Source organism: Neodiprion fabricii, chromosome 6 (genome assembly GCF_021155785.1).
Source record: "Neodiprion fabricii isolate iyNeoFabr1 chromosome 6, iyNeoFabr1.1, whole genome shotgun sequence".
NCBI lineage: Eukaryota > Metazoa > Arthropoda > Insecta > Hymenoptera > Diprionidae > Neodiprion > Neodiprion fabricii.
In genome coordinates this window covers 6,464,485-6,491,792 of record NC_060244.1, presented here as the reverse complement: position 1 = coordinate 6,491,792, position 27,308 = coordinate 6,464,485, and the positions used below count along the sequence as shown (strand labels likewise).

Here is a 27,308-nt window from a genome sequence, read left to right as displayed (position 1 = left end):
TGTGTAATAAGACACCAAAAATCGACTAACGCTGTTGCTGAACTTTTTTTTTTCCTCTTCTCTTTCCAACATCCATTAATTAACTTTATTCGTTTGTACGTCCGTAATTGCTAATCAACGATACATTATACTTAAACACGCAGGCGTTTATCAAGCGGAATGAATTCAAGGCACATTCGTTTACAAGCGTTGTACGGGCCACAATATTAATGTGATCAATATCAGATCTGCGATGAGGAAACCGGCCGATTTACCCCCGCAGCATCGTACTTTCCCGATGAAATTACCTATCGAAAGTATTCGTAATAACTCACCCGATTTTACCAACTCGGTGCAAACCATTCGCCTCATTAACCATTCGTGGAAAGTGGCGGTGTTGGAAAAAATTACTCGTTTTACACGAATCCCTGATTTTGTGCGAGGTGAAAATTTTGTCACAGGTTTTACTTCAAAATTAATAATACCTACATTTGAACCTGTCCGATTAAATTTACGCGCTTCTATCATATTTATTCATACGTAGTTGAACATTTACTCAAACCTGACCAATTTTGTTGATAATTTTCAATTTTTCACAGTTTTCCTGCTGCCGGGTACTGACGCAAACTTTTCCACGTTAACCGTCCAGCTATTTCCGAAGAGCGGAAATTGTGCGGGTATATAATGCGCTTTGACTGGTGCAACGGTAATGAAGAAATATACGGGGATCTAGGGGTTGCAAATATGCGGGTGCAAATTTTATGTTTTATATATATATATATATAATAAAACGGCTGCTGCTGCTGCTGGTGATGCAATTTTGCCCACCGGGTGTCCCACTTCGCGAGTGAATTAATACCGCGTGGTATTTCATACATTCGTATAATCCGTCTCATACTCGAGTATGCGTTTTATGGGAAAAACTAGAAATTAAATAAGTTTCTGATAAATACTCAATTACGTTACAACGTAGGAAAGAATCATACAATGTCCGTTTGTCTGTTCTAGGAAATCAACAACATGTTGCTTTATTTTTCAAACCAAATTTTCCGTCTTATACAAACAAATTCTTGCCCATTGCTCCCATTTGTTCTTTCTTCCGTCTCTTCAGGCTTCGTTAATTGAGGATACAAGCGTGGCGCCTCCAGGGTTGTTAATTATAGACGACAAGACGACTAATTTCCGTGAAATGATCCTCTCGAGAGAATAAATAAGGTAATTAAGAAAGTTTGAAGTGACCGGACGAGTGGTCTGACTGTATGGCTACACTATAATGGTTCGCGGTGAAAGTTAGCGATTGCGCGATGGTTCACTGTCGAGAAAACTTCGCTCCCCCCTCTCACGGAATAACTCGTATCGTACCGTTGGTTATATAGCATTCATTCGGTGTTGGAAAAACCAATAAACCGTATACGCGGAGCGGAAAACGAGTCGAGAACGAATTTCGAAAACTTTTATATACATGTATATACGTGTGCATAAGTGTATGCATATCGACGTAACGTTGAAGGATAAACTTACCCTACCGCCTCCCTTGTAGTAAACATTCGCAAAAATTGCAGGGAAACGATTTTACCAAGAACACGACGGAGGTGAAAACTTACCTGAAACAGAGAAAACGAAAATCAAATGAATACGGAGGTGAGAAAAGTGAATTGCTGATATATCACGTTATACAATAGAACGGCAAGTTTGTGGTAAACAAACGTCGTGTTACATGCAAATATACGTATACATACATATGCGAACAAACATGTGGGAATACCAAGAGTGACGGACAAGTTCGGGAAAATTTGGTGAACGTGCTACAGTCCTGGAATTTTCGACGACCCGTGAAGAAGATTAATTTTCTACTTGTCCAGGGTGGCGACAATTTTGCACAGACAAAGTTCCCTGACTTTTCTCGTCGAAAGATTCAGAATTACCTCGCGATTTCCCACGAAACTTATCAGGTAACGTTGAGCAGTTAGTATAACAAAAAGATCCAGAAGTTGTGCACCTTGAATGTATAAATTTGTATTTGAAGAGGAAGAAAAAAAAAAAAAAGAAAAAACCTTTTGTTGTTTTGTCACACACAAATAATTAGAGATTGAACAATACCATTTCCGTGAGTTAGCTTGACTGAATTTACAAAGCATAGGTGAAGTTTTATAAAAATCCATAGGGTGCGTTACGATTCACTGACTTTTTCCGATAAACAAAATTCCGTGAATGTTCCCGGAAGCGAATGCGGACCAATGTGCGAAAAAATGCGGAGCTGAAAATCGTCGTGTGACTTATGAAGCGATATTGAATTTGTCGAAAAATTTTCCCAAACGTTTTCACTCGCTTACCTCTGCATTGCTTTTAGCCCCACGTTATACGTACATGTATATGTACGTGCAAACCTATATTTACCCCTCAAGAATTTCTTCGTTCCCCTACAGCCAGCGGCTATAATCGAACCATCCAACCTTTTAGCACCCTCTGGCCTTTAAAGATCGCGGCGGAACTGAGGCAACGAAATATGAAAACGGCATTCCTGCAGCCGCAGGAGCACGGGTTAAGAAAGCGGGAAAATTTGCACGGGAAAAAAAAAAGAAGATTGGGAAACGCGAATTTTCCGCATGCCGCGACGAAAGGTCGACGATTTTTCATAAAGCTGAAGCCAGCAGCCAGAGTTAGCGGCCAAACGTGTTAAACTATTCGGAAATAAAAAAAAAATGTACTTCAGTTTGTTCTTCATAATCGTATAAAAATACCGGAGGTTCAAGGTATATTATCACGATGATAATTTATTCGCTAACGTGTTTCTCCGTTTTAATAAAAATATAACGCACTCGTAGATTCTCGTTCCTTTTCCTTTACTTCCTTATTTTCAACGTCTGCCAGCCAGGGTTCGTTGTTCGCGAAAAACGGCGGATCGTCGAGTGCATCGGAAAAAAGAAAGAGAAAAAAAAAAGAAAAAAATAATGCAAGGTTCAAAAGTCGAACCGGTCGGACAAGACGAGTTAATAAACCGTTGAATCATCGTTATCGCATTCAGGCCTTTCGCTGCTGTTGCTGCTGCTGCTTTTATACCCGGTGAAAATAAAATCAGGTAATTTATAAACCCAGCCGTGTACGGCTCCTCGGCCACACGAAGTCCTTGTAAGAAATATCACCTGACATAATCGAGACGCATATCGAGTAACGACGTTGCACCGTTCACCGCAAAATCATGATCGTGTCGCGAAGAAAACAAGTGGAAAGAAAGAGAGGAAAATAAAAACGGAAATGAAAAAAATATCGTACAATCTAATCAAGTGACTCGTTAAGTATGTATATTTATATATACCGAACCTTTCGATTGTTCAAAAATATCAAATGTCATAATTCTGAACGGTTGTATCATATATTTTCGCACGATGAAACAAAATCCAATTTGTAAACTTCCGTTTCAAAGAAAAATTTGTCAAACTTTAGTAAATTGCTTTTGCAAATTTTGTCTCCTTAATCGTATTTGAAGGGAGTATCGATAAGATTTTAAACACCGCACAGCAGTTTTCGTTCAACATTATATAAGTAGTACGCATCGATGGTTTATCGTTTCTTGAATAAAATGTTATCTGCGTGATCTGTACGGAGACAGGAATTTTTCTCCTCTTTTCTCACGTCTCTGGCGTGCTGTATCTCGTTTTTCTAAATATCTCCATAGTTCCGGGAGAGAGGGAGAGAGGGAGAGAGATTTTGGCGAAATGGAAAATTTTCTTAAAATTCCTCGAATTCATTCCAATTCTACACTCTTTCTTTTCGCAAATTTTCATTTTTATTCTCACCGAAGAAGAATGAAAATAAAAAAAAAAATAAACACTTCTTCATCCTCACCTTCTTCTGGTAACGTTATTTTTACGACACAAACTCTGCGTGATATTACGTATAAATGCACGCATACCTGCGTACCCCGTAGAACTTTCGCATTATGTCTGTACAAGACGCATAAAACTCGAGGGTGGATACGTATGGAAAATGCGAGGCAAGCGGAGCGAGAACGAAAAAAAAAAAAAAAAAAAAAAAAATCAGAGAGGTGGAGGAGGGGGGATTTCCGTGTAAAATGGTCCCCGATCCGAGAAAATGGAGAATTGTAAATCGAGAGGAAGAATAAGACGGCAAAGGGGCCACCGCTTATTTTTATTTCAAACGAACGAAACTCGGAACGTTTCGAAAAGTCGATACCACGACATATCGTTACAGCCATGCGTAACAACGCGCAGCAATCGCGGCAACGAGAATTTTATCCCTCGATCAGGGCTTCCAGTAACCTTACAAGAAATGTACCGCTGATTATAAACTACGATATTGTTTACACATCAATACCAATACCTTCAATTTTTTTTTCTTGTTTCTCAAGATCGATAGCACTTTGTACAAGAACGAGTCTACTTCTTCGACAGACTCAAAATTCCAATCTCATTTTTGAAATTCCCTGAGTATTCCCGGTTATCCAGTTTTTCCCCGTGTCTACGAACCCTGACTCGATATAAGAGAAATTAACGTTCACTTCAGAATCACGAGCATCGCATCGTCGCGAAATTTTCGTTCGTTATTTTATTTCCGTTCGTCGATGAGGAGGAAGTCTCGGGGCGGTTGAAAAATGTAAAATGGCGTGAAAGGAGGACAGCGCAGAGTGGAGAGTCGACGTGACGCTTCGAGAGGCGTAATCGGCGATCTTGAATGATGTTTAATCGGTAAAAATCTTTAGGTAAAAGCGGTCGTTCAACGCCACCGAAGTGTAGGCGCAATTATATATCGGATGCGGGCCGAAGTTACGTAAACGGAGGAACCGAGTCAGCGTTGCGACGTCTCTCAGTCTCCGGTTTCTGATGCAGTGAGGGAGGCGGTTGAAAAATCGGATATCCGAACGACGTCTTCTTATTCTTCTCGACGATAGATCTAATTTCAGATAAGATCCTGATCGAAGATGAGTTCGGAACGTCGATGAATCACGCCCTAGAACCCTCCGCGTTTACCGCCATTCGGAACAATTATTATCAAGGGCTTGTGCTCGCTCAGCGATTCTTTCTAAGCTGCATATAGAGGAAATGCTCAATCCTTCAACGAATCGATCGTGATCGCAATTTTCAGGCCGATCGCTGCATCGTTATATGCATATATACGCGATGTAGAAAGCGAAACGAAATCGCTAATCGCTCGGTTGTTACTTAAAGAATAAATTCTACCAACTATAGAGACAGGGCCGGTTTTTCAATTCTTCTTATTAATAATTGCCCGCAGCTTGAAACAGCGAATGAAAGTGGAATTGTTGAACGGAAACAAACATCAAAACTAGATAAACCCACCTATTAATATATATATATATATTAAAGTGTTTGAAAAAATAAAAATAACTTGCGATTTTCTACTGTGGCACACACTAAAAAGTTTGTTTAGGTTAAAAAAAAAGATTCTGTCAAAAGACGGGCGTTACACGTTACGTAAAAGATCGCGATCAGTTGATTTTTTACTTTTATTATACATCTTATACATACGCATAATTTCCAGAAGGTGGATTGAGTAGGAAAGTGTCGACGGATCAAATTTATAATCACCGAGAGAAATTTCCATTAACGGTTACTTTACTGTTTTCAACTGTTTTCATTATTTGTTTATTTTTATTTATGTTTTTTTTTTTATTACTGTCACCAAACGAAAAACATATAGATCCGCGTTTGAAAATACGTTTAGTAATCGTAACCAAAAAATCTAGTACGTGTCACGATATTTTCTCTCGTATTATATTTTCTGCCCAGCCCTGCTTTTACAATATACGATACATATACGCACGTTGCGTCGAAAACGCTGCCAAGCCAGGCCAACCCGACGTGATAGCGTTTTGAAAAATCATTCCACTCGATCGAAAGAAGAGTGATAGGGTCACGGAAGAAGCCGAGGCAATCTCGACGAGGACGATGGAAAGTGAAGAAGGTACGTAAAGGCGAGCGCAGATTGCGAGCCAATATCTACGATGTGTTACATATGCATGTATGTGTATCATATACATATATTGTACACATATCATACGTATGTATAGAGAACGGAGGGGTCAAGACATTTTTCTGACAGGTTACAAAGGTCGCGGCGTTTGATCGCGAGAGCTCGATTCTCGGCCAATCTCACATGGCAGTAAAACACGAATCGGGACTTTTGGATGTCAACGGAAATTTTTTACGACCCGTACGCAACGCACGCGGTACGAATATGTGCCGTGTAGGCGTCCACCCACCACCGGAGTTCGTTCGCACGCCGTTTTACCAGCGACGTTGATCTTCGGACGTTTCATTCGAGAAAGTTGGCACGTTTTATTTCCGCTTTACTTTAAACGCGGTATAAACTCAACAGGGTGGATGTATAATATTTTCGTCGGCGCTTTCTACAAAGAAATATCCGCTTCTCCGCGCTTGCCTGATTTGCCAATATTATACGCTGTGTGTGTAAAGAAATGTACAATGTGCATATACTCGCATGCGAACGCACGAAACGTCGTTGTTCATCTGTGCAAGACGTAATACGACAAGTGTACACGTATAGGTATGTAATTGTACGAGGAGAGAATCGTCGAGAAACACCTACGTTGTTGCAAAACTCCAAAGTCAACGACCTCGCCAATTTTTCTCCCCCCCCTTTACTTTCGCAACTAAACGACGTTCGAAACGCGGTGTCAAACCGACGCGACAGCGCGATCGATCGATAATTCCGGGTTAATCTCGGTCAGAAGAGTTCAAGCTTGTGGAAATAGGCGAACGTATTCAAACGAAACGCATAATGTACGTATCGCATAGAAGAGAGATGTATTTGGTACCGGTATTTTGCTGAGCGTTGACAGGATTGACGCCATGACCAGCAGCTGCCGACTGTACGGCATTCGTGGCAGCCGCAGCGACGTTCTTCAGGGCTGCAATGACCATCATCGTGAAATCGTCGCTGGTAGGTGAAAAGCTCTGAATCGCAACGAGCAGGTGTCGCTAAACTTTAGGTTCGCGAAAAGAAACACTTGGGCACCTCACCACCACCACCACCACCACTAGCAGCACCTGAAACCTACTTTTCCTAGTCGCTCCTCGCCGGCGAGTTGAGGGTACTTCGATAAGAAGGAGCACCGAAGTGCACAATTCACGTTCACACCGAATTACAGACCCGAACGTAACAGCTGTCACGAAGCGACTGCCGGAGCCCCGCTTCGCTCCATGAAAGAGAAGGTATGTCGGTAGCGCGGGCGAGTTTCTCCGCAAGGTTTCCGAGCCTCTTCGAATCGCCCGGTCTCAGGAGCGTACCTATGATATATCTCGCTTGAAAACCGATCGCCGAAAACTTTCCCCGGACACCTGAAGTGGCTCGACGAACCGTAAGAACTGCACAACTCCATCGCGGAATCTCTTGAAATGGTTCCAACCATGGTTCGGAAGAGACTGAGTATTGGAAATTGGGTTTCAGGCATTGAGGCTTTTTGAAGTTATACTTCTTTAGGCGCGTTATGAAAAACTGATGAGAGTGAAATTTTAAGATGCGCGCGCATCACTGTAACACAAAATTAACAGGATGAAGTTGCCCACTCAACCGAATTCATCAAGTCTCGAAAAAAAGCTAACGTTGGTACGCTTGTCGCCTCTGATCACTGTTTTCATATTTATTTATAATATTTATCCACATGGTTTTAGTTTTTACAGTCACAACACGTGTTTTATTTTCATACAAGTGCGAATTATATATGTGGCAATGAAATATATTCAGTAGTGATTTAAATTGAATATTTGGATTAATATTATTTACTATTTGTGAATATTAGTGAAAAAATTGTGCTAAAATACTTTTTCAAGTGCTCCAATATTATTGAGGTTAGTTATCCGTATGTATTATTTATTGATATAAATTAAAATATCATTATTTAATATAATTAATACTAAATATTATTGAATTATCAATGTTGAATATTTATTATTTAATGATGCCAAAGAAGTATAACTTCTCACGCGCGTACATAAGTACACGCACCCATTTTTTTTTTATTTTAATTTCAAGTATTTAATGACGGAGGTTCAAGTAGACTATTTATGTTTTCCTTTATTATTCCGACGACTATCCCGAGTGAGAGTTGCCGGAGAACTGACCAAATCAACGGTCGAATTGAGTGCGTCGAGCGCCGGTAATCTGTAGCCGTTTGTATATGTTAATCTTCGTAAACAAAGATAAGCCTCTCGGAGACGGACCTAACGCCTTTTCTTTCTTCGAGCCATACACACTAGTCGTGACATGTATACAAATTGTATACTTACTTTACAAGATTATTCATGCTCGTATTCCAACACTAAGAAACTAAGCAACTCTGAAACTCTTGAACCCCTGATCGTGCGGAACATGTATTCAAACACCGAAGAGTCGAAAACGTTTTGCCAATACTCAGTGGTTCGACGACGACCGAAAAAACGCTTACGATAAAGCAAAATTTCCACAAACTGTCAAAGTGAAAAAAAAAAAAAAAAAAATTATCTTACACAGGCTTGTGAAATTACCGGATGATCCGCGGGCTCTTGTTTGACGACTGACAACGATTACGGTGATTTATGGGTCCGTGCCTGAGAGTCCTGACCTCATCCCGAATTCTCATTTCCAAGGTGCAAAACGGATCCGGGAAAGAGGGAAAGAGGGAAAACGAGGGCAGCAAGGATATATCGTCATTTTGTCGAGCGTCAACCCTCCTCGAGATGGAGCCGGATTTACGCCAGTTTCCGCATCAACGATTCCGCCCCTGCTGTCCTATATACAATAGCTGCGTTTCTTGTCCTACGTAGTCCTACACCAACGCTACACACGGTTGAAAATCCTCAGGCTACCCAACGACGTCCCGCGAGTTCTTCTCTCAAGACTCTTGCCATCGTCATTCTTTTGCCTCGTTTGCCCGAATTAATTGTCTCCTGTTATACACACTCGAGTTGTACGACACGGATGGATGTTTATCGGCCTGCTCTCTCCTTCTCGGCACAATCCGTCAGTTTTTCCATCATCGGAGTTCCGGCGTTATTTTTTCGGCCTCCGCAGGCACAGCTTCTGTATTTATTCCACTACCGCCAATCCGAAATGTTTTCTCAGCATTATCATTCGACCGAAAAGTTGAATGAATTTGCCTCGTTCAAGTGGTTTCAAATATTACCCTAAAAAACTGTCCGACCAACGATCTTCGACGATTGTTGTACGCGTGTTACGGACAAATAACGACTTTCTTCGATATAACACACTGCATTTTTTCAAAATAAGGTTTCATTCGCGTGGGACATACAAATGAGCTTTCTTCGGTGAATTACTGGAGAATGATCGTGACGAGACAGAACAGCAAAATTTCGACGGAAGTGGATGCCTGGAAGACGAAAGTGCAGTTCTTGGTAGTTGGGAATACTCTGGGAGAAGAACAGCTGAATGGAAAGGTGAAGGAAGGAAGGAAGGAAGGAATTTGTGACGACAAACACTGGCTCCTGCAGATGGATGGTGAATACGTTGATAAAATCCTCCGTGACTAGAATGAGGAGAACGGAATTTAGGACGGGGTTTGATTTGATGCGGTATTATATACATATATATATATAAGCCCCGTCGTCTTCTCTCCCGTCTCACAAATGCACTCCAAGATTTTATCCTCCTGATCCCATACCATATGTAGGTATGTACCCGAGCATGCGTCTGTATGTGAACGGGAATAAACTACGATAGAATTTCAAGCGTCTCGCGTCGACAGCACTTCGTCTTTCCCAAGGTTTCCACCGAACTCTAGGATTCTCGATCCTAGATTCTCGTCCGCGAATCGGCCGATGTTCGCAGTTTAACGAGAAAATTTCCGAGAAATGAGAGCTTTCGTTTAACCAACGTTTCGCCCATCGCTGAAGAACAAGCGAGTGAAATCATTCGATCGTTCGATTCTCGTCAAAGTCGTCGTACATCGTTCGAGTTTCCCACGAGTCTTCGAGGATCATTCTCCTCCCTCGCTCTTCCTTTCTTTCTCCATCCCGGAAAGGATCGTCTGTTTATCCAAATAGCGGCACAGGATTTTTCCTTGGGATAAAGAAAGCGGATAGGTGTAATAAACCTCGCGAACGTTCACGACGACGAATAATCGATATTTGATTCGCACGGTACAAAAAGAAATCAAGCTAAAGCGTGCGTGGCAGTAACGGAGAATAAAAAATAGGACGGCTCATTTTTCACCAAAATAAGGTGGTAGCTATCTTTTTTGTAATTTATTTCTCATCTCTTTGCACCCACGATGAACCTAATAATTCATCCTGCAGCGTCGGAAAATATTAACGATGTTTGTTCCATCGTATCCTCAGTTACCGAGGGGGAATTTTCCGAGTAGATGGAACAAACCTGAGGAAAGAAAACCTTGGAGAGTATATAGCCAGGTAAAAGGTATACAATATGCAGGTATAAATACCCGTCAGACCGAAGCAAGGATCCAAGATCGTCCGTGCATGACAGTCGTTTAGAGACTTGCGTAATCCGAACTCCGCTGAAGCGATTCCTCGCGGAGAATATCATCGTCATTATCATCGTCGTCCCGAAGCAAAAATTGTACAACAAAGAAGACGAGGATGAAAGAAAGGCGAAAAACAAGGCGATCAAACTTGGAGGAAAAAATCGCAAGAGCGAACGAAAAAATCTTACAAACTCGACGAGTTGAAGAGAGCTTCGATACCGATCTATCACCGCGAGACGAGGATTCGATATACCCGCCGCATATGTTTGGTGAGAAAAATGTAAGTTTGACGCGCGATCGGCGGCAGCGATTTCCTTTATTAAACCCGAGGTGGATTTTCGTGAAAAGCCAAGAGGCAGACACGAATGAAGTCTGCGGGTTGCGGGGAAGCCTCGAAGATCGACGTTATTATCCCCCGGGTTACATTAGCGTCGAATACGATATCGGGAAGCGGCTTCTAGGTATATATTCATAAGCGGAGGGTATCGGATGGTGGCTGCAAGGTAATCTTGGCTGATTTAATTGGACGGTGATCGAGTGCCGGATAGACGGATAGATAGACGCGCGGGCAAAGTGCTGATCTTCGGCATTGTTTCCATACGATCGCCTGTCGCCTCGAAACACACAAACGCGCCTGTAGCCGGGCTCGATCTGACCCACATTTTGATATTACGAACACCCGTACCAGCTGTTCGATACGTGCATATATTTAACCGTCATATCTCGTGCACGGTAATCGCGAAAAAATGTGGCAATGATATACTCACGCGGGACTCACGGCCGTATGTTTGTACGGAATTCAACCAAGTCGTATAAACGCGATTGGGATACTGGATCTCACTGATTTCTACACGCCGAATATGTTGCGCGGTAAAATGTCAGCGGGAGGTAGGAAATTTTGGCGACGATCGCGCGTGCGCGAAGAGAATTTTCGTACAACGATTACTGGAAACTCGTGGAATCGGGTTTTTGTTTTTGATCGACGGAATCGTCCTCGTTGAGGGGGATTACTCTTCGTGGGTTTGATTGACGCGATATTTGTTGCATGTGTGTTAAACACCGTGTTAAAATAAGCTGAAGATAAGAACAGAATTTTAGTGGATTGATAATGGTGAAAAAAGATATTCGTATGGTAATAATTATTACAACGGTTGTATCGACAAATCGAAGGCTGTGTAAAAGGCGCTTCCTTAGAATTCAAGTTATTTCAAGGTTTCAAACGTTATATTTCTATTTTCAATGTAGTCAAAGATATTCCCGACCGTCACATTGTAGAAATTCTTCTTAGAATTTACAATCTTGTGCGAGTAGAATCAGTGTCGACATCACGGATATCTATACGTGTATCGAATTATCGGTAAAAAGTTATAGTCAACGTCTTGATTTTTAGTGAAAAAATTGTTTTTTTTTTTTTTTATTTTTTTTTTAAATAGGACACGCCAGTTGTTCTTGGTAAATAATTTCATTGTACGTGTCTACACGCGAATCCGGAAGAAATTTTAATTATCGGGTCTTCGCTAATTCGATGAGCTCAAATAACGATCCTCTCGCAATTGCGTGAAAAAAATAAAAATAAATAAAATAAACAAAAAGCGTAGATAATCAAGTAAGCGTAGATTATAAAATATTCGGATTTCCAATCTGTGTAACCGTGACGATAATAACCATACTAAGAAAATCTGCGATATTGTAAGTTTTTATACAATACGTACGTCTATCGATAAAAGTGGAGATTATTTTCGTTTTGAAATCCCGTTTGACATTATTGAAACTATACAATATTACACCGTCAGCCGTGTCTATGGAACGAGAGCTGGAAGGAGAGGGATTACACTTGCTAATGAGTCGAAAGTGGAATTTGTCAGTGCGGATCGTAGTTGGCGGGAGTTTGTCACGAGGTAAATTTGTCATTGAATTTGAGAGACGAAGGAAGGAGGGGAGGGGGATCGGTGTGGCTATGTATACAGGCGATTGACAAACCGCACAGCAGGCAAGTTCACGCTTTGGATGTAGAACGAACGGCGTTATTGCCGAGGCTTCGGAGAATCGGATGGCGATCAATCGGCCCGGCACGGCGGCGTTAATCAAGACCCCGCGACTGCCATCCGCAGTTTCGACTCCACTCGTCGTCGACGAGCCTTGCGGCACAGGTTAACAACGATAATGGACAGGCAAACCCGACGCGGTTACCACGGATGGCGGAACCCGGAAAGCAAAGGCCGAGTGATTTGTCAAAATCACCCAAGAGCGGTCATCAACGGCTAATTCTTCTCCTCTTTGCGATAATTAATCAATCCAGACGCGAAATCCGCGTTCATTTTCACCCACGTACAATTCTCTCTGTACTTGCGCAGTGCGATTCACCGAACGTTAGATATATCCTCGTTTCGAGTTCCCGCCGAACTGCAATTGCTACCGAATAATTGATTCGAGCGAAGCCTATATATTCACATCCGCAGTTATAGGTGTATCCTCTACTCGCCGAGGAATCTTCTCCGATAGGATCAATGCCGAAATTAAAATATAGCTATAAATTATTTAAACAAATATGTACGCATGGCGGAATGATCGCAGTGCAGTCGTTACGTACTTTCGTACATGCAATAATGAGTCGAGGCCGAAAACTGGTATGACGTTACTTTGGCAAATGATGCCAAACCAGTAATTAGAAGATAATTACTGGCGTTTATATTCGTAGCGTCTTCTCTCTCTCTTTTTGTTTTTTTTTTTTTTTTTATCTAACGAGCAGCAGCAACAGAAATCAAATTCAATCATAATAAAGAAAAAAAAAGAAAACATCTAGTTAACCGTAACGTTAAAAATATGAATTGGTTACGAGATCGCTCTCCATCAACTCCGACATTTCGGTACATGACATAAGTAATGAAATGTGGAACGCGTAGAGTAAGGTACTCGGTGACAGAACGTCCTGCTACGTAATCGAGGGGCGTATTCAGTTTTATTGTGTGAAATGAAATGGCTCGCCACGTGAAACGTGACGGGGGCGCCGCTAGTCGTAAGTATTATAATACAACTGTATCAATTATGGTTAAACACCTTTCTGTCCTGTAATCACAGAAGATATCATATACAATGTAACGTGTAAGTAACCCATAAATAACATAAAATCAAGCTGAACAATAATTGTCTACTCGACAAGAAAGAGTGTAAAAATCCCAAAACTACAATAATCGCCAAACCGGCATCTATCGAGTTTTTTTACAAAATTATCGTAAAACACTTTTCTGCGGTAGGCGAGAGGCTTAAAGCTACGGAGAAAGTTCAACGCGTGCAGGTATCGCCGGGCCGTGATTTGCACTGATAAACAACGGGCACTCCCCTCTGTATGGATTTAAACCTACACAGTTATGCGGTTCTTGTACCTCCTCACGGTCATTCGTGAAAGCTGCAATTATTCCCCAAGAATACCTTCGCACACGGCAATAATGCGCGGGGGCTGCTTCTTATTCGAAAGCCGGAATCCCCACGGTCTCGACTAATTGGAAGTTGTTCGATACCCGCGTTTTTCCTCTCCCCAAGAAGACTGGTAATCAATATACGTTCAATTTACAAAATTGTAAAACGTGCAAAGGCGGGACGAGGGGAAAAGATGTCGCTTTTCTTCTCAATTCAAGTTTATCAAAGATGAGAATAAAAATTAGCTGACTGACGATCGTTATGCAAGAGAGTATGAGAATTTAATTATTCAGAATAGCAAAAAAAAAAAAATTCTGCGATTTATTCAGAGTTTCGAACAGGCAATAATTATCAAATGATTTTTTTTTTAACAAATTATACACAGATCGACCCTAATTATTTCACCAAAAATTAGTAAGATATAACGATAATGGAAAATGGAAAAATAAAACGGGACGGATGAGTGATGAAAAAAAAAAAAAAAAATGTAAAAAATAAAAGAAGAAAACAAAAATAATTGATCCTTGGTATTTTTGAACCTTGTTCCAAAGGCCGTGACGAAAAGATTTATAATCCTATACATCATAGACCCGTACCTAAATTCAGTTACAGACGAAGTCACGATACGTGAACAAAACCGGGACAATTCTTAACGTTCGTACGTACATTACATTTATCCTCTGTCTTGTTTTTTTCGCGACATTTGTTGTTGCGTTAAGTAATTGAGATATATCGTGTAATAGGAGAGAAAGATGATGAAGAAGACAAAGAAAAGAACGAATAAGAAAAATGATCCGCTTTTCCTCGTCTGGAACAGAAGCTCGAATATTGATTCGAAGGCAGAGACGGTCACTCGACACGAAGTAGCCTTACTCGTGGTGGTACACGATGCAGGAGCGCAGCGGGTAGAAACCGGAGATAAGGAAACAAGGGGGGGAAAAAAAAAAAAAAACAAGAACGAGAAAGAGGGGAAAAAAAGAATTACCCGATTCAAACGAGTCCGACCGGATTACGCTTTGCTTCAGGTCCTGCACCTAGGCTTGCATCATATACCGGGTGTTAGATATGCAAGAGGAAGTTGAAAAAATACCTCGAAGAGCTTGCAATTCCGATCCGTACATCTGAAAGTTCGTCGTTTCACGTCTCTGGGAATTTTTGTAAAATATACTATCTCGGAACGAGGATCATGCAGGACATAAATTTTTACGGTTGCGAACCGGGTGAGGGAAATCCAACTGGGGAAAAACTCGGGCGGAACAAGTTTTGATGCGCACGTTCGAAAACTCGGAGACGCCAAACTGTGGGAGTCGGCCATTGGTTCGTGCTGATAAGAGTTTCGGACAGGAAGTGCTTCGCAACCGCAGATAGCCGCTACTTCTCCATCACGCGTGAGTGGAAGGAAAATAAAAATGAAAGAAAAAAAAAAAAAAAGAAAAACGTACAATTTTTCTCAATTTTCCAAGACTTTTCCTCGGGGAATAACATGTTTGGTGCGAGTTTGTTTACACGTTTGGAGTTTGCGGAGAGAAAAAAGAAAAGAAAAAATTTAACACTCTGATAAATAGGCTGAGTCGATGTTTCGAAAAAAGTTTTACAGATCTAATTTTCTTTCGATTGACGAAAGTGCAGATAAATGAATACAGATTCTTACTGCGTTATTTACGGGAATGTAATAAAGAATTTTAACGATGCAAAAAATATTTTGCAAAAATGAAATATATGGCAGTTCTTGAGGACTTGACAGCAACGCAAGATCTAAGAAAATAATAGCGAAGGGAAAAAACGATTAAGGCGGTGAAAAAAAATACCGAGGAATAAAAATGGCGTGATTCTGACAAAGAGAATAATTTCAGGATAACCGTGTCGACAATCGGATGATATTTGCAAGACTCCAAGAAGCCCGACGCCTCGTGGCCTGCAAATGTCCCTGGAGTTCAACAAAGTCACATCATCTTGCCATGCGATTCGAGCATTAGCTCGGGTTCCACGATTAAGCGCGTGTCACGTGGCGTCGCAACGTCGTCGAGACGAAGAAGGGGCATCGAGAAAAAGAGAATGCGGCAGGCGAGAAAAGGGAAAAAGGGAGGATCCGCAGACAGACGGATTAGACGGGAGAATTCCCGCGTGAAAATTAAATTCCGGAAAGTAAACGTGCCGAATGATATCATTTATGATATACTACAATGGCGGAAGGGGAACACAGAGCGGTTCGTCGGTTGGTAGGTTGAACAGTCGTGCGGACTAAAACGACTCGACTGTTTGCCGAAATTAAAATTTATCCTCCTAGAGTTGTTTGTGGTCTCCGTTTTTCCACTTTGCAGACGCAGAACAAAGCGCGCAAGAATATCTCGATTCCAATTCAGCACATTCGGACATCCGAGAGTCCGTTGTAACCTTGGATTCGACACAGCAATATCCGTCATATCACGGTTATCATCCTGTATCCGTAAAATTAATTAATCGTCGGTCATTCCGACCCGATGGTTAGCGATACGTAATTGAAACTGTTTCTTTCTTCGGAAGTCAGCTTGGAAGACGACGTTTTTCGCATGTGTAATCTATTATTTGTCTCTTTTTTACGATTTAACCGATTGTACGGTTTTTCATATTTTGACGATAGAAAAACAGCAGCTGTAACACGGTCATGAACCAGCCCTCGAACCTCTCATTTCTACATTGCAGGTTCCAAGTTCACGAAAAAAATCCAAATGCTTTTAATTTTCTTTTTTTCACCATATCGAATACACCAATTTTTCATTTTGCAAACCTGACTTTGAATTCGCGATCAGCGAACCAAAAAATTTTACGGTACTAATTTTCATTCGAATCCATTCACCCATTTTCAAGATATCATCATTTTTATTTTATTTTTTTTAGATTTTCATTATGTAAATAATTTAAAAAGTTCCGCATCGATCAACGCAAAAATCTAATCAATTTCAAGTTTGGAAAAGCCGCGTCGATTGGGAATAAAATCATCGAATTCCGGTAACTCGCTCTAAAGATATCGTTGGACAAAAAAATTGATCGCATACGTACGCACACACGGACGTCCATCGGAAAATGGTCGGAGGTGATTCACTGGATCTTGGAACGTCGAGATCTAGTGAAAACTAAACTTTTCATTTTCGGAGCGATTACAATAACTTCTTTTTTTCTCTGAAAAGACAGACAAAAATTCTGCGCTCTAGGACGAACGAGATGTATTCACCTAATTACCTCGTTCAAATGCAGGTTCCTAATTCAGTGATTACGGGGTTAATTTCAACATTTCTTGCTTCGATCGGCGACAATAAAATGAAAATTTGAAAATTTTCACTGCCAGTAGGTATTCGGGGAAAGGAAACAAGAAGAGAGCGACACAGCCGTGCGCAGTTAATTACCTGTAAGACTAGCAGCGAAGTTCCAGAAGGACCATCGACATCCGAACAGCTTCATTTCGCGTTCGTCTGAGCGTCGATCGCGTCCACCACGAAGAGCCCCCTTCAACGAGGAGGCAAGCAGAGAGCTCATCCGCACGAGTTTGTGGGAAAACTTCACGGGTAGGTACAAACGGTAATCCGAAATAGGTGCTAACTCGAGGTTGCCGAAGGCGAGTTGCGATTCACTTTAGAGTTTAGAGCTGATCCGAACTGCTGACATTGACGACGTTCCAAACTGCGGTTACAATAGCGCTGGTGCAGTCGATGTTCATTTCGAATGTCGCGGACGAAAGATGCGACAACAATTCGCTGCTCGTCAATTTTCAACACCCGAAGGTTGGACTCAATGGGAATGCAAAGTGTGTCCAAAGGTGATTTTCAAGCAAGACGCGTTTGCCTTTGAGATTAAACGACCGGCTCTAATCGTCGTTAATAGTTTCTTTATTCTGACTCTAAGGTCTTCAGACCAGACGCGATATGCTTCCATCCTGCGACGAGAGGATCTACGAGTGATCTGCGTGGTTAAGAAAAAAAAAAATGAAAAAAAAAGAGAAAACTCCCGTTTCAAAGTCGCGACGTTATTAACAATGAAAACGGATTGTCAGCCGGTAGATAGTGGTTTTAGAAAAAAAAACATCCCAAGAGCCGCAAGATGCAGGCCTAAAGCTTTCGGCGGTAAACAACAAGTATCTTCGCGTCATCGTCTCGGTGAGGAAAAACTGGTTTCCGTCATTCGATGCACAGAGAAACGCTGACAGGCCGATACAGCCGTTCGGGTCTCCGAACCACCGTAGTGTAATTTACTCACTCACTAACACACCGAGTAGGTAGGCGAGGAAATTTTACTCGGCCTCAACCGCCTTCGGTACGTCTGCACGACTAAACCACTAGTGCGGTACGTATCGAGGACACGACGACGTTTTCTCTTTGAGACGGACCTTCGGCGCCAGCAACGACGACCACCGCGAGTTCGATACCAGCACCGACCTCAGGCTGTGATCGGTGGAACGAAGAAGCGACTTCCGAAGGGTCGCGTGTGAACTTGACCAGCACGTAAAAGCCAGCGCGTCAGAAAAATTAAGCACCTTCACTCGTACCGCGTAAATTTAACACGGGCCACACAACGTTACGTCGCTTCTGCGAGGTGATCCACGATTTCAGGGTTAGATCGCGTGATCGTCGATCGACGACGCAGCTTCGGGTCATTGGAGCGTTGCCATTTCGTTTGTTCTTCACAGGTCTCGCGAGTCTCGCGGTGATACACCGACTGAAGGCTCGAAAGTTGTCGGACTGTAACCGTTCCTGATCAGAGGCCCCTTCCTCTCGCTGCTGGTAGGCAGGTACTCACTACCAACCGCGAGTTCGTTACACGGCCTACGCCGCGTTCGTTTCACTCTACGTCGATGTGCCGACCGAATACACACTGCGACCAGCCAGCCTCGCCCCTCAAACTCGGCCAATATTCCACGCTTGACCCGTTCTCGTTGTCAGTCAAGCTCGAAAGTTATTATGCCACAATTCGCACGCATCGCTAATTCATCGCATCAGCGAGCCCTTACGCAATTTACGTTTTCGATGCCGGAGCACCGAATTTCAGAATTTTTTTTTTTTTTTTTTCAACCCAAGACTGGATTTCTTACGTGAAACGATGGATCGTCCGACTTTCATCGAGAAAAGATCTTCAACCTCGCCCTCACGGTATCGATATTATGAAAAAATCGTACGAAGAAAGTAAACGGAAGTTTTCACGGTTTGTCAAAAATGTTTCAACCTTTTCTTTTCTTTCTCAAATTGTAGATATTGGAATTTAAATCGAGAAACCTGTTTGCTGACGTTTCTGCAGACGGAATTGAGACGTCGAGTGTTTCAGGCTTTTGATTTTTCATTCATTTGTTATTCCTTATTTTTATTCAACGCGATTGTTACAGACGTAAAAGGAGTTGGGCAATTATTCGGCCGTACGTCAGGTCAAAAATTTGCAACGTTAAAATCATCGGCGAGCGTTACGAAACTCCGGCGAACCGATACCGCAAACATCGTGCGAAGCGTGCGGTATATACAGAGGTATGGGTCCGTACGTATACGTATTGCAGCATCGATAAAAGTTTTATAGACTTTGCGCACGGGCAATTAATGCTGACGGGTACTCGTATTTCGTGACGGAGATACACGCAGGTATAATATATCGACAACGTGGGCAGGCGTAACCTTTATTGTTCGCTCTTGAAAAGCGGGCATTAATGCGTACAACGATGAATAAACGACGCACCGACCAGAGTACAAGTGGAGAAAATCCGTTTTAACTCCTCGTGTACGTGTCTGATTCGAAAAGAAAAAGAAACCGGGATTTACGCTCCCATTTCTCGTGTGCCTGAGTTCGATTTGCACGCTTTTGTTACAAGTTAGAACCTGAGATTGGTATCGACATAAAAAAATTTCCCAGCGAACGTCGATGCCTCAAAGATCCAGCTGACTATACCGTTTTCCCTTTACCTGTACGACAATAATAACGCGACCCGCCAGATTCTAAAAAAACGTGAAAATCGACTAATTGCCGGCAATCTAAATTTTTCTTCCGTACACGTATAAATACGTAACTTCTACTCGTTAATTTAGCCCTGGAAAATGCTGACCAAGTACACCAAGTTCCAGAAATTCATAGTTACCGGAAGTGGGATAATACTTTTCATAACGCAGCGTCGAGCGAACGTCGTGTTTAAAATTTTTCATTAGATTATTTGTGTGCGCGGATGTTTCGTTGGTTCCTTCGTTTCTCCGACGTCTCTTCACCACCATCCTCAGGTTGAGCTCGAGGCGCAACGACTGCTCGACTGATTTATTCAGGGGCCCTTCATGTCTTGCGGAGCTACCAGCAAAGCTTCCCGTCGACTTCGACTGTGTAATATAAATGGATGCGCGTGGCGAGATGGAGGCCGAGGCAGGACTGGAACCAGGCGTTTTTTGGGGTCGTTGACTTGGCCGAGAGACGGCGTGGTCCAGCCGTGGAAAGACGCTGCAACGGCCGACACTGTGCGAGATTTTTCAGCTCCTCTCCAATGCCGCGGACTTGGTTCGGCACGTCGAGGTGGAGAAAAGGAAAAGATCAAACGGCGGACGAGTAAAAGAGCAACGGATATTAGCTACGTGACCGTAGCGATGGCAAAAATCCTGAGTCGGCAATTTTGAGCGCAGGTGTTCGGAGACGAAACCGGGTGAAGGATGAGAACTGAAATCATTCGATTAAATATCCACGACAGTATTTCAGCTTTTCCGGAATTCGATTTTCTTCACATGTTCAACGGAGAATGAAACTTTTGCGTGATTACTACGATAAACGTGTTTCGATTGATGAAGATTTTTTTCGCTTCTTTTCGTAAGGTTTTTCTGTTTTGGGTATAATAATATACGGCAATTCCGTTCGTTCATTTCGTCACTCACTTCGTACTTGACGATATTCACGTTCGTCGCAAAGCCGATTGAAAATAAATTCGGTGTGTCTTTAAGCCGGCATCATATGCGGCGCGGACGATTATTCTAGATTCGTTTCAAAAGATTCCTCGACGTTAAAACCGAAAGTTTCTCCAGATGAAGCGAAATAACGCCGCGTCGAAACCGAGAAATTGACACGGTGATTGGTAAGGTGGTTATACGATTTCAATCATTAATAGAGAATACATTTGTCCGTCAAGTAAGCCAACGTGAGAACGGAATGAAAATTGGGGTTTGCTTAAATAAGTCCTCGATTCAAGTCGTCGATAACTCCGTAATCGCAGTGCCAGCTCAACAACGAGAGAATAACCCACCGAGAGTAATTTCCTTCGTGGAAATCGGATGTAATCGGATACACCGAAAACTGGAAGTTAGGTAAGGGTGAAACGGGGAGGGAGAACGACGTAGCTGTTGGCCTCGGTTTACATCTTACAATGAGAATCTCAGGGCACTTGTAGGTTCGATCCTTAAGTTTGAGTGCGGTTGCCGGTTCGCGGCGAGCGAACTTGACTGACGGAGCGCAAGCATACCTCTGCTTCTACCTTTATGGAACATAGCGGGGCAAGGTAGAAGAGCTCTATGGGTGTAACGGAACGCTTCTCCCTCCACTTGACGGTGATCACCGCGTTACAACACGGAGTGTCTCCTATTGTAGCGTCGTACTATCTGGCATGCAGAATCGGCGTCGTTCGAAACTACGTAGGGAAGTCGTTTCACGGTGTCCTTGACCCAGACTCCTCGAAGTCAGTCGCTTCGTTCGCCGGGTCCCTGGGCCTCGGGCGAAACAGAATCACTTCCGGTCTCGTTTAAATTCAACCGTCGTTCAATCCCACGGAAGAGGAAGAAGATGAATAAGAAGCGGATGAGTCGCTTCCTCGACGCGTTTATTCCTACCAAGAAAATCTCTCTTTCTATTCCTGGATTCGTGCGCGTTTTTTTTCTTTTTCTCTTAATTTTTTTATTCACGTTCTCGGCGTTTCGGAGCACGTTGAATTTTGTCATTCAACGCTTGACGTTGAATCGAATGTGGCCGTAAATTTTAATCGTAACGATTCTTCACCGAGTCTTTAAATCACCCGTGATTCGCAATTGGATAATCGATCATCTCAGTCTCCAGACTCGATGACTAACGCAATTAGAATACGAAATAAACCGTTTAAAATCTGTTGACAATCAAGAGTAAAATAACTTACGGGATAACCACGAAGTACGATTATCGGGCAACGGTGTGTTAAGATTGTTCGAGGATTGAGTAATCACCCGTGATATGAGTTTGTTCGAAATCCCTCAGACGGTGTTTCGAATCGCAGCGCAACAGTGTCAAAACTGTATCCGGCTAAGCGAAATGAAATATTCGCGAGTACTCTGGAGAGTCGGTGCGATGGATAATTCAGAAACTAAAGCAAAATCCGGGTCGTTCGTTACTGCGCTATTCGATTCGTATAATTATATGAAATATACCGTGTCCAAAGAGGGGGAAAAAAGCCATTTAAATATACGCGCCAGTCGTTAATCCGCGGAAAATTTGCACGAGATCGATTTGAATTTAATGCACGTATACGCGGACAACCCGGTCATCAACAATGCATCAGCATTGTGCCGTTACACCAGCGGAGAAGCGGCTAACGTCGATTCAATCTGATGATCGAATCCGCTTTATGTAATCGTAACGATTTTTAGTGCCGTCGGATTGTCCGTTGAAGCCGCATTTGGAAACAGGCTAATCCGTGTTGTCATTGAAACGCAACGAGTTAACGCGAAATTGGATTGAAACAATTCGAACGAACAGAGCGACAAAACCATACTGACACATCGCTCTTTTGACGAGATCAATGGATTCCAAACTTCGATGTTACAGTCAAGCTAGAAATGTCGGACAGTAGAAACGGTGATTTATCCAAGCGCCCGAAAGGTGGAAGGAAAACCAGCGGATGACCCGGAAGTTGGTGAAGTTCCATCTCAGGAAACCCTTTCTATTCCCATCCCCGACACTCTCCGATCATGCCATCGTAAAAAGTCACATTCCGACGAACCATAGATAATAAAATAGACTAGAATCTCGTCCGGGTATACTTGGGGAAAAAAATCGGACACGGAATCTCGTTCCGCGATTCTGTTTCGCTAAAATCCCCAGCCCTCTCCCACCCATCGGGTATCGCTCCTGATAACAATTTTCCATGAACAAAGTCGTTCGGGGTATATCATCGTTCTCGCCGCTAGCCGCGAGGTCTCGAATCGCGATACCGAAGCTGAGAGAAAACTAGTCGTGCGTAAACGATAAATTTGCTGCTTCTAACGGGTTTTCCATCCGCGAATTGTAGGACTTGCGTCGCGGTTCTATACGTATAACGTATAAATCCTTTCCAGAACAGTTTTCAAGTTTCCGATAACATTAATTGTACGAATTACAGCGTGCACCTATACATCTATATATACATATATATATATATATATATATATATCGCCATGCTGGACGGTGTTACAGCATCTAATCAATTTCCGCACGAGGTGCAGATACGTAGAAACGTACTTTATACTAGGTACACGGCGATCCCAGTGGGAGAAAAACATTTTTCCATCCGCAGCAGCACCCGTGCTTACAGTTATAATGTAATATCACAAATATTTCGCAACTTTTTATGAACTCTTGGGCTCAGGGGGCATAACAGGTATAATCTAAGTATTCTAAAAAAACCGTATATTTTCATGCAGTAACTGTACCTGTACACAAGTAAGACAAACTATGTATTGTACAAAGACAATGAAATATCGTTGAAAGATAAGATAGGACGTAGCTGCAGTGGCAAAAATCTGCGACAAGTACATAATTCAAGAGCTGACAATGAAACGGATAATATATTGCACTGAATAGATGAAGCTTGGCTTTATTACATGGCAATAAGAGATGACGGTATATAAATGCCTGGGAAATCTAGCGTTGCACCTCGAAAGCAGAGAGGTGAATAAAAATTGGACGCGTACCACGAGGCTCGGTCTCCACTTTCGTACTACCGGTAGGTAGGTTGGTAGGTAAGTTAAAGTACGTACGTAACTAATGAAGTCGTTATTCTCTGTAAAATAAATGAAGCAGAGTGGCTCGCGAGCAAATTCTCTCCTTACTTTTTTGCCTTCGTCCCTTTTTTTTTTTCGTAATTAAAGTTCTAGACTTCTATACACCTGAGCTGCAGCAACGGTATTCACCGAGACAGAAACCCGACTTGACTAACGGCTTCTCGGGCGAATATTGCACTCGTATTTCTAGCAACGCGTTAAAAAGATCCAACAGTCGAAAGGAGTCGGTTCATCCCCGTTGAGCAGTTGAATATATAAGTGTTTAGCAGATCATTCTTACCTTCGTCAACGTAATATTTTACATCGTAACTATAGCGTATTAATTCAACTCGCGAACAAAGTTTATCTCCGATTATAATTTCACTCGAAACGAACCCTAAAAATTTTATCGTCATCTTATAATCGTCGAGAATAAATTCCATTATATATATATATATCAATCAAATAAATATACAAAGAAAATTGACTAGTCCTCACACGGAATGAAGTTTAATTAATGCTTCGCTCGAAATTGAGAAGCAAACAACAGATTCGCCTCTGTCGAAGAATTGTGCAACTGCAAGAAGCGTTGCGTCGCGGTAATCGAGACGATGCTATTGTAATAATTACGTCGAAGGTCGAACCAATTAGGTACACGAACAGTAGTTGATACTGCGATGATAGAGTTCCTCGGAAATCAGCCCCCCCCCCCCCTCTCTCTCTCTCATTACCTCCCTTCTTCTTCTCTCTCTCTCTCTCTCTCTACCTCTCGCAACATCGCGAAGCTGCACTAGTCGCGGCGATTCGAAGTTCGGGGTTCTCTACCCTCGACAAGCGAAAAGCCGAAGTGGGTATAGAACGGTGAATAGAAGGGCCAGGTCGAAGGAGAGGAAGAGGAGGGATGAGTATCAAGTTTTAACGAGCTCTCGGTAGAAACCAGGCGCGCGGGTCCGGTTACGAGGAAAACTTTCCACGCTATATAACCGACGATGAGCTGAGCTTAGGTCGGTTCACTCTTGAAAGGTGCATCGAGAAGGATGACGAAAGCTCGGGTGATGCGGTCCGATGTACGCCGGCATCAAAGTAAATCGAAATTATTGATCTATCCAGCCGGGGGAGTTTTCTCCGCCACTGCAGAAGGCACTTTCGACGAGACAGAGTGTGAGAGAGAGAGAGAGAGAGAGGAGGAGGAAAAGTTTGACCGCTCTTCAAGGAGATGAGGCAAGAAAAGAAGCGACGGAGGATCGGAGGATGAGGGAAAAATGATCGCGGAAGAAAAGAACCGATCGAGGGTCGGGGTCATTCCCGTAGAATGGATCGGGGGGAAAATCGCCAGCTGTTTCAATCCGTCGTTAGGTGCACGCTTCTCGTCGGTGATCTTTGGTGGCGGTGATCGTGTAATATACGTATACCCAAAAAGCGTCACCCGCATCTCCGCGATATTAGTCAGCAGACCCTCGTCAATCACTTCCGGATATCCCATTGAAATTACGTGCCCACACAGACTTTTACTCAGAAGCGGGCCCACCGTCTACTCGACGATCTTGAGTATAAACGGCGGCCTTAGATTGGCTCCATAAAACCTCTCGACCCGCCGATTCGAGAGATTTGAATGTAACGTATCGAGATCCGAAACCCCATGATTTAGTCCCGATCCTCTCCTCAATCTTGACGCTTCTTTCACTTCTTTCACATATTTCCCGACGATATTTACGTATGCACAATACGTGTGTATATGCATAGAACTTCGACGGGTGCGATAAAATTCGACCACTTTACGATTACAATAATTCTGACCAAGCAGTTTTCAATCCGGTTATTAAACAGAACATTTCGACATATTTATATACGCGGTGAATAATGATGTCTCGGTTAAAGAAACGGTGCGGGGGCGAATTTATTTTGACTCCGCAGTTTCAACAACGAGCCATAAACTGCACGTTTAGAAAGAATGTTCGCGTGAAAAGAACCCGTTCGGTTCTCGTTGTCCTTTTGTCGTTCTTGCAATTTTTACAATAACGATTTTACCGTACGTACCTGATTTCGTAATCGGAAAAGGTGTGAGATATTTTTGTTTCGTGTGCTGAATAATTCGAATAACAAACTAAATTTCTTCATTGCGTATGCACAACGTTTACGACGAGGTGTAAACTTGTCCTAAAGCTTATTCATGGTGACAAAATTTTGGCGGGTGACTAACAAGAAGACGACGAAGTTCGCCGCTAAGAGTAACCGAGTCAAGAGTGACTGAAGGGCCGAGACGACTTTACTCATCCCGACTTAAGTCCGTTCGTATATCGTGTCACACTGCGCGGCCTGATGGGCGATGCATTAAAGAAGGTATCGCAGTTGTAAGAGGAGCTCCATTGTTCGGTGAGAGAGAGTGAGAGAGAGAGAGAGAGAGAGAGAGAGAGAAAGAAAGAGAGAGAAGTCTTCGGTCGAGTTTGAGCTTGAGTCGAGAGGTGGTCGTAATCAGAGGACATTGTCGGTGAATACATGACACCATATATACATACTTATATGTATATGTATGTGCGACGCGTATGGATGTGGAGGAAAAAAGACGTACATGGCGTTCAGAAAATAAGTGGTGCATGGAATTTTTTAGTATAGAAATTAAGAAATAAAGAGTTGCTTTTGAGGTAGAATCGACGGAAGTGGAGAGTCGTGGCAGCGCGCAGGTCAAACGGCTGTTCGCCGTCTATAAAATATGTCCGAAAGGAGTCCGCGGTTGAAATTTACGAGCTTTGGGAGAACGGTGGACCTCTGATACCAGTTCGTCCTAGCTGTCCATAAATCACAATGCAATACCGTGCACACCGGTTGAACGGAGTATCGAAATTCGGCTAAAGACAACCGGTCGCGAGGAACAAGACGACGAAAGTGTTGGCCGGATATTAAGAACGCGTCGAAAAGCGGATGCGGTTGCGGATGGTTGGTACCAGGATTTTCCTGGAAAAGGAGGTTAGGAGATGTGTAATCACGATCCGGGAGCGGGATTAATGAAAATTCTGATAGCGGCTTGGGACGAAAGACTTTGAGTGGGTGCTTTCAATTGCACGATGGGGGACGAGGGGAGGGTGTCCATAATTAAAATTAAACCCTCGTGCGTTGCCAGACCCGTCAATTTGCGTTACATAGGGGACGTTTAGCGAGAGAACGTGAGCCCGATTCGGTGGAAACAATTATACCCGTTTCCGAGCGCTGGTATGAATTGGAAAACCAGTGAAAAATTCTCGAGCTTCATGTTCGTAATTCGTAACGAGTTCCGTAGTTCTCGAGATCGCATGTCGATCATTTGTTCCAACCCATTCCTGCGGTTTTACTTACAAATTAGTTTTGTTTTATGTAGTTGTATAAAATTTTCCGGACATTTCGGCACTTTGTCTTTGTCAAAAAATTTTACTCTTGCTGATAATAAGGAAGCAGCGAATACGGCCTGTTTTCAGAGCTCGATTTCCGCTCCAGGG

The 27,308-nt window shown here is 42.7% G+C and overlaps 1 protein-coding gene across 5 annotated transcripts in view; it reads right to left on the bottom strand.

The window, feature by feature from the left end:
• Positions 1-27,308, bottom strand: part of LOC124185477 (tyrosine-protein kinase Btk29A) — a 147,709-nt gene that overhangs the window by 83,435 nt on the left and 36,966 nt on the right. The window contains exon 1 of one of the 5 annotated variants that reach the window (XM_046576296.1): positions 17,260-18,571. The exons of 3 other annotated variants lie outside the window; for them this stretch is intronic. In XM_046576296.1, coding sequence (XP_046432252.1) covers positions 17,260-17,389 — 130 coding nt within the window. In that variant the 5' untranslated portion in view covers positions 17,390-18,571. Of the gene's footprint in view, positions 1-6,796; positions 7,216-17,259; positions 18,572-27,308 lie in introns of those variants that run through there. One more of the 5 variants, XM_046576297.1, reaches the window with a different exon arrangement.